The following is a 14,279-nucleotide window of genomic DNA, read 5'->3' as shown; positions in this document are numbered from 1 at the left end:
CAAGCAGTTATCTTTTTGACAGGTTACTGTCCATGTGATACAGCCAAAACTCATTATGGATGTTTCCATAGAAATACAGCCTTCGGTCAATGGTTTTCTCAGTACTTGAATCTTAGTTTGTGTTTATGGGATTTTAAACTTGTGCAATAAAATGCTTTTCAGACAGCAAATCTGTAAATTCACAGCATTTATGATGACATTGTACTTGCTTCTGAACAGATACATTTTTAACTGTAACATTGCAACAATGGACCAACAGGGTACCTCTATTAATCTGTTTCAAAGGGGAAGTGCACTAGCACTGTATGATTCTGTTATGAGAACAGAACAGATTACAAAGGGACATGTTTTTTAAAAAATCACTCACATTAAAATAACTATCTAAACAACTGGAACACCTTACATGCTAAGCATTCAGTGTGGAAATCCAAGTAGAGCTCAGGATACAACAGCACTATGAACTGAAATTATATTGTGTGGGTGTGCAGAAATCCCCCTCGAACAAGGAAGACCTTTGCTCATGTCAAGAGCATACACTTGGTTCTTTTGATCATGGGAGTCTGTTATGCTGCAGCCAATACAAGGTCTGGCTGACCAGGAAATTCTTCTGCTCTCATGGCTTGTAAGCAGCATTTCATACTGTTTGGTTTTCTCATGACACACCTCTTGTCACCGAGTGCTGAGGTGGGACTTCCTGCCCAAAGTTAAGGATGCTACCATTGTATCACAAGAATTCTTAAGTGTGCTGTCTAACAGGATTATACAATTACTGAATATGTATATGTAACATTCAAATATATACTTTACGATAACAGTGAGGACAAGAAATGCTTAGAGCTCTTAGATTATTTGCTGGAATAGCCCTAACCGAAGTTACAAATTGTATCCTCTGCAACTATGATCGTGATCATTCCTCATCTTCCATGCAAGCTTTGACACAGCTATAGAGTCATACAGCACGGAAACAGACCCTTCGGTCAAACAGGTCCACACTCACCATATTCCCAAGCTAAGCTAGTCCCACCTGCCTGTGCTGGCCCTGTATATCGTCAAACCCCTCCTCTTCATGAATCTATTCAAATGACTTTTAAATGTTAGACCTGTACCTGCATCCACCACTTCACCTCCTGGTAGTTCATTCCACACTCAAACCACTCTGTGTAAAAACATTGCCCCACATGTACTTTATAAATCCTTCTCCTCTTGCTTTAAAAATACAATCCCTAGTTTTGAACTCCACCACCTTTGGGACAGGATGCTTGTCATTCAACTATGCTCCTTGTGGTTTTATAAACCTCAGTTAGGTCAGCCCTCAATCTCCCATGCTCCAGTGAAAACAGTGCCAGCCTTTCCAGCCTAATTTTATATAGAACATAGAACACTACAGTGCAGTACAGGCCCTTTGGCCCTCGATGTTGCGCTGACCAGTGAAACCAATCTGAAACCCATCTAACCTACACTATTCCATTATCTTCCATATGTTTATCCAATAACCATTTAAATGCCCTTAAAGTTGGCGAGTCTACTACTGTTGCAGGCAGGGCATTCCACACCCTTACCAATCTCCGAGTAAAGAGCCTACCTCGGACATCTGTCCTATATCTATCACCCCTCAATTTATAGCTATACCCCCTCCTGCTAGCCATCACCATTCGAGGAAAAAGGCTTTCACCGTCCACCCTATCTAATCCTCTGATCATCTTGTATGTCTTTATTAAGTTACCTCTTAACCGTCTTCTCTCTAATGAAAACAGCCTCAAGTCCCTCAGCCTTTCCTCACATGAGCTTCCCTCCATACCAGGAAACATCCTAGTAAATCTCCTCTGCACCTTCTCCAATGCTTCCACATCCTTCCTATAATGTGGTGACCAGAACTGTACGCAATATTCCAAGGGTGGCTGCACCAGAGTTTTGTACAGCTGCAACATGACCTCATGGGTGCGAAACTCAATCCCTCTACCAATCAAACCTAACACACCGTACGCCTTCTTAACAACCTATCAACCTCAGTGGCAACTTTCAGGGATCTATGCACATGGCCACCGAGATCTCTCTGCTCATCCACACAACCAAGGATCTTACCATTAGCCTAGTACTCTATATTCCTGTTACTCCTTCGAAAGTGAGTCACCTCTCAGTTTTCCGCATTAAACTCCATTTGCCACCTTTCAGCCTAGCTCTGTAGCTTATCTACGTCCCTCTGTAACCTGCAACATCCTTCCGCATTATCCACAACTCCACCGACTTTAGTGTCATCTACAAATTTACTAACCCATCCTTCTACACCCTCATCCAGGTCATGTATAAAAATGACAAACAGCAGTGGCTCCCCCCGGCAACATCCTGGTACATCTTTTCTGAACCCTCTCCAGTTTAATAATGTCCTTCCTGTAAAAGGGTGACCAGAACTGCATACAGTACTCCAGAAGAGACCTCACCAATGTGCCACATCCAACCAATTCCAACATCTCATCTGCTCTGATAGGATAAATGCAACAGACACCTAAAGATTCTGAAGGATGCCCACGAGAACAGGATACGATGCTCAGCTCATCGATCAGCAGTTCTAACGTGCCACAGCGACAAACTGCAACAACCTCCTCAGAAGACAGACACAGGATATGACCGCTAGCGTACGCTTCATCATCTGACACTTCCCTAGACTGGACAAACTATGCCATGTTCTTCTCAGCCTTCAACATGTCATTAATGATGACGAACATCTCGCCAAGATCATCTCTATGTCCCTACTTCTCGCCTTTAAACAAGCACCAAGCCTTAAACAGACCATTTTTTGCAGAAAATTAACCAGCCTTCAGAGCAACCCTGCCATGGAAACTGCTGCAAGACATACCAGATCATCAACATGGATACTACCATCACACGAGAACACCATCCAACACATAAGCAGCAGAGACTCATGTGACTCGGTCAATGTTGTCTCTCTCATACGCTGGCAGCAAGGATGCCCCGTGGCATGATATATTGGTGAGACCATGTGGATGCTATGACAACAGATGAATGGGCACTGCACCGTGTAACAATCACCAGACAAGAATGTTCCCTCACATTCAGGGAACACATCAGTGGTCTAGGACATTCAGCTTCCAATCTTTGGGTTAGTGTCCTCCAAGGCAGCCTTTGAGATACACCACAATGCAGAACTGCCAAACAGGAACTAATTGTCAAACTCCGAACACATGAAGACAGCCTCAACTGTGATCTCTGGTTCATGTCGCACTACATATGACTGCACCACACTGTTCCGTATCTGTAAAAATCTCTCTTACTGTCCGGTTTTGACTCCATCACTTTGATAAATTGTTATGATCTCTCTACCTTAATTAGTTCGTACAGCTGGTTGAAGTTGGTTGGCTCGCCAAGCTGGTTTGTTGTTTCACATGGTAACAAAACATCTGCAAAACAAGAAACCAGCTTGGCGAGCCAACCAACTTCAACAACCTCAACACCCACAACCTGACCTATAAATCTATTCCAAAACCTTAGTATATACAGTTTTGGATTTTTTTTACTTTGGTTAGACCCCTGGCACACGACTCATATCTATTATATTGGTCCAGTCATTTGGTTTGTCTCCAGCACTTTATTTTAATTTTTTGTAATCTCTCTGCCTCATTTAATCAGCTTACTGTTCAACTGCTAACACCTTATTCACACTGTGTGACACTCTTGATCACCTCCAGAGACCTATTATTCGGCCTGTTGACACTCCACTCACACCATTCGTAGGATCTTTCTGCCCATAAATTCCATGCTTGAGTGTTTCTCTCCCACTTCACCTGACAAAGGGGCAAAGCTCCAAAAGCGCATGCTTTCAAATCAGCCTGTTCAACTATAACCTGATGTGATCTGATTTCTGACCTTTTCTAGTCCAGCCCAACAGTGGCACCTCCACAACACTGTCTAGCTGGATGGTCTTCATCCTATTTCAGTCTCTTTAGCGCAGTCAACACTGGGAACGTTAAACTTCCTTACCTCAGCTCTATCACAAAATCTGCATAACTCAATTTCCATTTCTCATCACCTCCTCAGGTTGGAGCATATTCATAACATTAGTGCCTTACTTGACATAATATCAAATCCTCTCCATCACATAATGCATACTTTTACCTCTTTAACAATACCCAACACCGAGCCTATTTGCACCCTTGCAATCTGTCACCTCCAGAATCAGTTTTTATCCCAATGCTTTCCTGGCTGGTGTCCTATCTATTACCATCTAAATTTCAACTCCCACAAAATTCTGCCAGACTTTAACTGTGTCTCATTCACCCTCAAAGTGTTAAAATAAATCATCCACATGTTTAAGTGCACACATGCCCTAAAGTGGCCCTAAACTCTGTAGCCTCCCCATCAATAACAACATACCCCAAATTTTCATTTGGTTAACTCTCTTGCTACCTCTGTTCTCAGGCTGATCATCCTTTTATTTTAAAATTGCAGCTCTGTAGAATGCACTGGAGACTTTTACGATGCTAAAGTTGTTATATGAATGCAAACTGTTGTTTTGGCACTACTTTGTCGTTGTTCCTGCATGTGTGAACAAGTCTGCATTATACATCACTGTAACAGCATCAGTACAAGCTAGCAATGTTGCAGTTTTGAACTAAAGGAGTCCATTTAAACTCAAAATATTTCAAATGCATCAACTTAGTTTTGTTCCACCAACAGGTAACCTTTCATACACAGCTGTGCACAACATGTGACATTCGATCAATATGTAAGGTTCACCTTTAAATGAAAAGACAGATTAGACAACCGTAAATTCAACTTAGTTGTCAATTATAGAGCTTTACCTTCGGTTACCTTCAAATACAATGCTAAAAAATTTTAAAAAAATTATAAAGAAATAAAATATCCAGAACTCAAGCATCACTGTGTACAAACGAATCAAGAAAAAAAAAATCAGTCAGTCACCTCTGGAGGAGATGAGACTTTCTCGTTGATCACAACTTCATGAGTCACCAGAGTGCTATGACCAATAGTTGATTCCTTGTCCTCCACTACTTTCTCTTCTCCAGCCTGATAAATTGAGAGTGAAAACACTTGTGTCAATTAACAAGCAACTATACAGCTTTTAAACTTTGGTGAAAGTTTCAGGCATATACGTTATGAAATGCACAGGAGTGGCAATTTTCAGAACGTACATTCCAGTCACAGGATTTAACCCCCCAAAAATTTATACTGGGAGATTGTGGCCATGCTCTTTAAGTGTTTTCATTCACGGGTGGAAATATTTGTCATGAAACTTTCCGACATTTCCCAAAATGCACACCGGCTCGTAAGGCTTCATACTGAATGCAGACATTCAGACCATTAGTCCCAAATTAGCAACTAACAGCCTCTTTCACAAAGAATAATTAAAATGAAATGGAAGGGAATCAGAAAAAGATCTGTCCAGCTCACAAATGAAAATTTTCAGATGAAACAGCCTTCAAAAATCCTACTGCCGCACAATATTTCTGCAATAATGTTACAGTTGCTGAGTTATATCATTTGTGTAAGTCAGTGAACTGATATCACATTTAACAAGTAAACATAGAACTGGAAGTACAATTGTAATCTTATAGAATCAGAGTCAAACAGCACAGAAATGTGTCCACACTGATCAAGTTTCCCCAAAATAAACTTGTCTCACTTGCCTGCATTTGACCTACATCCCACAGAACCTTTCCTGTTCATGTACTTATCCAAATGTCACTTAAATGTTCTTACCGTACCTGCACCTGGTTCTGCCTACATCCAGAAAGTCTAGCACACATTAACAGAAGATACCAGACTCAGGAAAAGATCTAGAATTGGATTCACCAAAACAAAACAGTGTAGGGCTATATTCAGAATGGCATCATCGAAGAATGGCCTTCATTCAAGCTAGACTTTGATGGGACATGGTTATAATATAATTTTTTAGAAACGCAGTTTTATCTCTGCTCATGTGGACAGATTATCTGGTAACGGAAGTTGAAATAGGGATGGGGGGATTCATATAAATAGGATTAAAATTCAAATGTATGATGCTGTTGAAATAATTGCCAGAGAGAGACTCAATTTTTTCTATTTTCTAGCAATAATTGCCCATGCAACCATATTTTTCAGTGCTACGTAGAGCAAGGTAATAAGGGGAATGAGGATGCAGACAAGATGGTTACCATGGAAACTAGCAGATCTGTGGCTGACGGTCGAGTGCTGAAAATTCTACATTGTGAAGTTCTCTGAGTGAGTGAGAAGCACTTCTCCGACTCATACACTTCAATAACATCTTTGCTTAATTGAACCAGATTTCAGAATGGGTCATTTTTCACCACAACAACTGGCACAGTCAGCACAGTGTTCAAAGTTCGATCAATGGCACAGGTTCGAATGTCAACCAGACAATGGGAAAGTGCGCTTAAATCTACTATCCATTAGGTACGAAAGTTGGCATTGGGATTGCCTGCTTTAAGGATGTGAATTAGAAGTGAAATAAATAAACACAACACAAAGACATGATGGAGGTTCCTTGGGTAAACAAGGAGACAGTATTTTTCTCTGGGTACATCAGGTGAATTAGTGGCCATAGGGTTCAGTGGCTAAGGTCAGTTCCCTGACATGGAATAAGAATGATGATTAGGTAAACTCCCATAATAAGGGGACGTAAAACTAAATTTCAGTCATGACAGTCCAGGGTTCAGAGTGAGGACCTGATGGACAGTTACTAAATTTCTGGTAAAGAATTAAAGAATTTGGGTAAAATGACAAAGGAAGGTGAGATGGACCTAGGACAAGAGTATGATGGGTAAGAAAAAAATCAGACAAAAAAGGAGGTGGTATCTCAGTGTCACCATAATATGGGCCAATCAGGAAATTCTGAGGAAGATAGGCCCAACTTGGGAAAAGGGAAAATTCTTCAAGAAACAAGTAATCCTCTGGTTAGAGCTCATCCATTGTCACCAAAAGGTATCGAAAGGTGGTGAAAGGAGTTAAGAACCAAGCTAACGGAGCAGGAAACATTGGGTTAGGAAAGGAGTGAGGCAAGCAAAGAGTCTCAGGATGTGCCAAGAGTGGGATACAAAGGTTATGGCGATGAAGTTGCCCGACATGCCTACGATCAGACTCAGTGAATGACATCTCCATTATGACGAGTGACATTATAAATCTCCATTACAAATCACTATGCCTCTAGGGTGGCCAAAGAAAATACAGGACAGTGACTTGCTGCCTTTGAAACTGAATAAGCAATTACAGCCAAAGTATTTCTGAAGGAAGGGCACAATACAAGGATTAAAACTACTATCTGAGGCCACCATTAATACAACTGACTTTCAATGCAAAGCAAGGGCATATGACTTGTTCACTCAGAATCTCTGAAATAACATTAGGTCTGATACGGAGGATAAAAGACTTGGAACTGCAGCCTGGCATTTGCATCAGATGTGAAAAGGCTAGATATTTTAACTCGCAGGAAAACAGACATGAACTGTTCGTTGCATGGCTTTTAATGGGGAGAGTGGAGAGTCTGGTGGTTGTGCCACTAGAACATGCCAATGGAACCTACTGAGGGATTTAAATTTAAATCGCTGAAGTGGAGAAGAATGAGTTGGTGTATCATGTAGGATCCCGGAGGTATACAGCTCCAGGTCTGAAGATGACAATGTTGTACTGAATTGTGACATTAGGTGCTCCTGCAATCCACCGAAAGCCATCAATAATGATTCTACCATGCTGGTATCAGTTCTTGATGGCAGTCCATACTTGACCCACACAGTGGTGCTTTTTGTTGGATAGATGTTCCTTGATGGAGGATTAGAGTGTAACAACAATCCTGCATTCTGCCTACAGATGACTATTTGCTGTATGGATTTTTCATCTGGCAGGCAAGGCTCTCACCTGAAAATGTTCATGTTTAGCCCACAGTAGAATGATCTGTGTCACAAAGAATGGTCCAGGTCACAGCGGAAAGAGCCCCAGACAGCCAACAAGAGTCTTACCGAAAAAAAGCAACAAGCAATCGTGAAGAGTAAAGCACAGGTGAAGCAAGCCAAAGGTGTGGCCAGAGTTCTGGCAATCTCCTTTAGTAATTTCAGCAAAAATGCAGTGTAACTGGTGGGAAGTACAGAACGTGGCAGTGAGTGCTGCTTCGATTACAGTGCTGTTGGCCCGTCTCCATTCTGGCTGCACCAGGTATCCTAGGTAGTGCCAATGGAATGCTAGATAATAAAGGGCAGATGTTCATATCCACCACAACAGAAGTTCCCTTCCCAGGAAATATGAAATCAACATTCATTTATGGACGTTTTGCTTTGTAATGAGATAGTTCTTGGACAAGCCTTGGTTATTCAAGACTTCAGTGAAGCTACAAAAAGACCTGCAAATTAGAGGGTCTGAGATCTAATAAACTCCAGTAGGATCCCTGTAGCCGCTGGTGAGTACAGAATCTCAGAAATGCCTTGAATGGCTTAGCTTTTACCTGACCAGGGTCCAACAGGAAGGACTGATGTTGGGACAACGGGGTTAATTTTACTAGGTTAAAATAATGTGCAAGTCCTGTAGTTCTGCCCGACTTCTTGAATGTTGTAACAACAACAGCCTCTGCATGTGTAGCTCCACAAGGTTGAGAGGGTTCAGCAGAGATTTTCCAGGATGTTGTGGGAATAGAAGGTTTGATTTGCAGGGAGAGGCTGGATAGGCTGGGGCTTGTTTCAATGGAGTGTGGGAGGTTTGAGGGGTGACCTGATAGAGGTTTTTAAAATCATGAGGGGTATTGAAAAGGGGAATATCAGGTGTCTTTTCCCAATGGTGGAGGATTTCAATGCTGGGGGACATATTTTTAAGATGAGAAGAGAAAGATTTGGAGGACATGAGGGGCAACATTTTACATAGAGTTGTTCATGTGTGGAATAAACTTTCAGAGCAAGTGGTGGATGCAGGTACAGCTACAATGTTTAAAAGACATTTGGACATTAAGTGAATAAGAAAGGTTTAGAGGGATATGGGTCAAAGGCAGGCAAGGTAGGACTTGTTTAGTTTGAGATTATCATCAGTATGGACTGGTTGGACTGAACTGTCTGTTTCTGTGATTCTTATAAGTTTATGGTGAACACTATTTTGATAAGCTCTTTTTGAGTAACCAATATCAGTTGCTTCCTTGCTCAAATAAAATCTTTACTTGCTTGAACCATGCAGACTGAAGCATGGTCATTTTTCACCACAATAAAATGGAGGGAAGGCATTGGCACTTGTTAAGAAAGCAAAGATCGAGAAGAGATGTCAAAAAGTGCTCTATTTTCCGACAGAGTCTATAGCCTCTCAATAGGCTGGCAGAACATACAGTGAGTGTGGCTTCATTATAGACCCTCAAAAGGGAGCTCGGTGAGATCCCATGACTTAAAGATTTATTAAGTTATAGTTGTCATTTGTGGATAAATACAAATAAACGGTTATTTGTGGTTGATTAGTTGATTCATCTTACAAAATTTGCTTCTGGGTTGGAGAGGAATTTTCTCTGCTTTTAATTCTCAAGTGACCAACATTATGTAGTTAGATTGTTCTTTCCCTCCCTAGGACCAGACTGATTGCCAAGTGAGTGGTTTTCTTACTCTTTTGAACGGTCCTGCATTTCAATGAATGCTCTTGTTGATACTAAAATTCCCTGTCCACTATTCTAATGAAGTCATTAATCCACTATTTTAAATAGATTGTTATTTGCAATAGAACAAACAGATGTGTCATCCATTAAATATTTGTACAATATCATTGATGATAGTTTTCAGACCCGTACTTCAAACTGTATTTCTTGATTTGGTTATTTGTCCTTTGTTTTCAATATTATTGTGGTGCCATATTAGTAAAGACCACTGAAAACAATGTGATTTTAAAGAAAAAAAAGCTATGAGGATAGATCATATTGAGGATGCCCTCTATCATGCTGCACAGCATTAACCTAATATGGGACATTATTTGAACAGATCTAGCCACTCAAAACTGGGCATTCATGAAAGTACCACAAACCTTCAACAGCAGAATTAGCAAATCAGTCAGCTTTGCATGGTTAGGAAGGAGAGATCACATCCAGAGTGAGATGCTGTCTGTGAGAGTATATATTTCAGGAATTTGGAGGCAAAAGGTGGGAATTCGGTGCAAAAAAAGAGGAAGAGCGTGTTTTGCTTACTTTTTTCGGCTCTTACTTTATAAGATATTTTTTAAACAGGCTAAGTTGAAGCCCAGGATCAAGGGCCAACACAAAATAATGTTATCATAGGTAAAGAGTAAGTTAATTGGTCGATAATAGCCTCTAAATTGACTATTATAGGATACTTTCAGATTGAAGGTAAATAGAGGAAATATTTACATGCTACCAACTAAAATACTGGCATGAAATTTTTAAAAACCAAATTAAGAATTAAGTACACAAAATAGAGATGTTGAGCTAGGTGATGTGATGTAACTGCATGACGTGCAGTTGGTGGACTCCATTGGGGCTCATCATGATTACATCTTTAGCAACTGTGGTTGTTTGAGTAACTCCGATCAAGATGATGGGGCTAGAGTCTGAGCTTTGAACACAACGGCTCTTCTGGGAAGGGCAAGAGTTACCAGAAACGCTGAAAGGATGATCCATCCTGGCGGTCTCTTGAGGTCCCCATCATCGTAGATGCCAGTCATCAACCAATTTACTTCCTCATGATATCCAGAAATGGGTTAAGGCCCTGGACTGCAAAAGCCATGAACCCTGATGAGATTCAACAATATTACTGAAGACTATGCTCCAGAGTTAACTATGCCCTTAGCCAAACTAATCCAAATACAGCTACAACAATGGGCCTACCTGAAAATGAGGAAAATTGTTCAAATATGACCTGTCCACTAAACACACACCAAATCAAAATCAGCTAACGACCCGACCAATCTACACCAAATCATAAAAAAAGTGTCAAGGAGATCATTAACAGTGTTGTTAAGTGGAAGTTACTCAGCAATAACCTGCTCAGTCGTGCTCAGTTTGGGTTTTTGCTAGGGCCACTCAGTTCCAGACAATTTCAGCTTTGGCCCTAACATGGACAAGACAGTTGAACACTAAATGTATTTGACCAGAATCACATCAAAAAGTCATAGAAAATCTGGAGTCAATGAGAATCGGGGGGGGGGGTGGTGAGGAGGAAGAGGAGGAGAACTTTTGACTGTTGAAATGATACCTAGCACAACGGAACATGGCTGTGGGTTGTTGGGGACTGATTACGTCAGCCCCAGAACCTATCTGCTAGAGTTCCTCAGGATAGTGTTAGGAACAACTATCTTCAACTGCTCCTTCAATTACCTACACTCCGTCATAAAGTCCAGGCAGGGATCTTTGCTGATTGTTGCAAAATGTTCAGCGTTATTCACAATTCTTCACTACATGCAATAAGACCTGGATAACATCCAGACTTGGGCTAAGTAGCAACTAACATGTGCACCACACTAGTACTGGTCAATGATTATCTCAAACAACTGAGAGTCCAACTATTATCCTTTGACATTCAACAGCATCAACACTGGGGATTCAGTGATCATCACCATCATCCTGGGGTGACCATTGCCAATGAATTGAAGTGGACCAGACATATTATACTGTGGTCACACAAGCAGGTCACAGGTTGGGAATTCTGCAGTAAGAGAAATACTCTGCACTTGCTGGAATAATGCTGCTCCAAAATACTGAAGAGTTTTGACTGTATCTGGGACAAAGCAGCACCTATCCACCACCTTCAACACCAACACATAGTGGCAGCACTGCATCTCACCATACGAAGCACTGCAGTAACTCACAAAAACTCCTCCAATAGCACCTTCTAAACCTGCAACCTCTACTGTCTTGAGCAACAAGGGAAGCAGATACACAGGAACATTATCACTTAGAAGTTCCCCTCAAGGGACACACTGTCCTGACTTGGAACTATGGCACACGAACTTCACGGGCTCAAAGTACACAACCATTTAGGCAACAACAAATGCTGACACAGTGTGAAAAAAATTTTAAAAATGCTCACTTAACTAAATAAAGGCTCTTATATCATGAAATTCACAAAAAAACAATTGTTCCAAACAAGATTATAGCGTGTGTTAAATTTGCTGGATGGATAATCTTTATATTTTATGGTATTGATACCCTTAAATGATGCGAACTGCAGACTTTCAAAGTTTAAAGATTTCTATGCAAATATTACACAAAGAAACTATGACAAATATACATAGCAAATTTTCATTTTTGGAATTTTTAAAAGAATAAATACAGATGGATCAGAGATAATGAGAACTGCAGATGCTGGAGAATTCCAAGATAATAAAATGTGAGGCTGGATGAACACAGCAGGCCAAGCAGCATCTCAGGAGCACAAAAGCTGACGTTTCGGGCCTAGACCCTTCATCAGAGAGGGGGATGGGGAGAGGGAACTGGAATAAATAGGGAGAGAGTGGGAGGCGGACCGAAGATGGAGAGTAAAAAAGATAGGTGGAGAGAGTGTAGGTGGGGAGGTAGGGAGGGGATAGGTCAGTCCAGGGAAGACGGACAGGAGGTGGGATGAGGTTAGTAGGTAGCTGGGGGTGCGGCTTGGGGTGGGAGGAAGGGATGGGTGAGAGGAAGAACCGGTTAGTGAGGCAGAGACAGGTTGGACTGGTTTTGGGATGCAGTGGGTGGGGGGGGGGGGGGGGGGGGGGGAAGAGCTGGGCTGGTTGTGTGGTGCAGTGGGGGGAGGGGACGAACTGGGCTGGTTTAGGGATGCAGTAGGGGAAGGGGAGATTTTGAAACTGGTGAAGTCCACATTGATACCATATGGCTGCAGGGTTCCCAGGCGGAATATGAGTTGCTGTTCCTGCAACCTTCGGGTGGCATCATTGTGGCACTGCAGGAGGCCCATGATGGACATGTCATCTAGAGAATGGGAGGGGGAGTGGAAATGGTTTGCAACTGGGAGGTACAGTTGTTTGTTGCGAACTGAGCGGAGGTGTTCTGCAAAGCGGTCTCCAAGCCTCCGCTTGGTTTCCCCAATGTAGAGGAAGCCGCACCGGGTACAGTGGATGCAGTATACCACATTGGCAGATGTGCAGGTGAACCTCTGCTTAATGTGGAATGTCATCTTGGGGCCTGGGATAGGGGTGAGGGAGGAGGTGTGGGGACAAGTGTAGCATTTCCTGCGGTTGCAGGGGAAGGTGCCGGGTGTGGTGGGGTTGGAGGGCAGTGTGGAGCGAACAAGGGAGTCACGGAGAGAGTGGTCTCTCCGGAAAGCAGACAGGGGAGGGGATGGAAAAATGTCTTGGGTGGTGGGGTCGGATTGTAAATGGCGGAAGTGTCGGAGGATAATGCGTTGTATCCGGAGGTTGGTAGGGTGGTGTGTGAGAACGAGGGGGATCCTCTTGGGGCGGTTGTGGCGGGGGCGGGGTGTGACCTGTCCGTCTTCCCTGGACTGACCTATCCCCTCCCTACCTCCCCACCTACACTCTCTCCACCTATTTTCTTTACTCTCCATCTTCGGTCCGCCTCCCCCTCTCTCCCTATTTATTCCAGTTCCCTCTCCCCATCCCCCTCTCTGATGAAGGGTCTAGGCCCGAAACGTCAGCTTTTGTGCTCCTGAGATGCTGCTTGGCCTGCTGTGTTCATCCAGCCTCATATTTAAATACAGATGGATTTCTGTTTCAGTTCCAGGAAGATTTTTTTTTAAAAAAGTTAGGTCAAAAAGTTAAAAAGTGACCGAAAGAGACAATTCCAGGAAGGCTTGTGATTCAGTCAACTGCTTAAGAAAGAAACTTGTAGCGTTTACAGATGGAATGTTTGTACTGCTGAGTTTATAACAGGTATGCAAAACAGACCAGGTAGTATTTATTTAGGTTTTGTCTTCAGTTCAGAATCATTAGAATTTCAGTTCTGGAGAACAATTTCCTCCTAGTAGTGGCGTTTAGTTATCCTGAACTGGAAACAGTCACCCCAGCAGAATGGCTTTAATTTATTAAGTTTTCAAGTTGTCAGAAGAGGCTCTGGCCAGCAGAATTGCAAGACAACCACAAAACAGTCTCAGCAGGCCCAGAAGGAAAACCGGCTATAATCAGTTAAATAAGAAGTTAAAGGAGTTGCGATAGGAGTGATATTTCTCTGGGATTTGAGTAAGTGCAACATTCATATGTTCAACATTCACTCCCCTCACCACTGACACACACTGTGTACCATGCAGCAATTCACAAAGCATTTTCTGACAGCACCTTAAAAAAGAAAGAGATCTCGATCACCCAGATGGTCAAGGTCAACAGAT

General features: G+C 42.2%; 1 protein-coding gene across 25 annotated transcripts in view; it reads right to left on the bottom strand.

Moving 5' to 3' along the window:
• The window catches only part of LOC125452074 (band 4.1-like protein 3), a 271,558-nt gene that overhangs the window by 19,731 nt on the left and 237,548 nt on the right, over nucleotides 1-14,279 (bottom strand). For 21 of the 25 annotated variants that reach the window (XM_048530014.2, XM_048530012.2, XM_048530009.2 and 18 more), the window contains one exon: nucleotides 4,939-5,043. The exons of the other annotated variants lie outside the window; for them this stretch is intronic. In XM_048530014.2, coding sequence (XP_048385971.2) covers nucleotides 4,939-5,043 — 105 coding nt within the window. The remainder of the gene's footprint in view (nucleotides 1-4,938; nucleotides 5,044-14,279) is intronic. 25 annotated transcript variants of the gene reach the window in all.

This window comes from Stegostoma tigrinum, chromosome 5 (assembly GCF_030684315.1).
Source record: "Stegostoma tigrinum isolate sSteTig4 chromosome 5, sSteTig4.hap1, whole genome shotgun sequence".
In the NCBI taxonomy this organism is placed as follows: domain Eukaryota; kingdom Metazoa; phylum Chordata; class Chondrichthyes; order Orectolobiformes; family Stegostomatidae; genus Stegostoma; species Stegostoma tigrinum.
The sequence above is the reverse complement of the archived record's forward strand: the minus strand, read 5'-3'. Positions and strand labels throughout refer to the sequence as shown.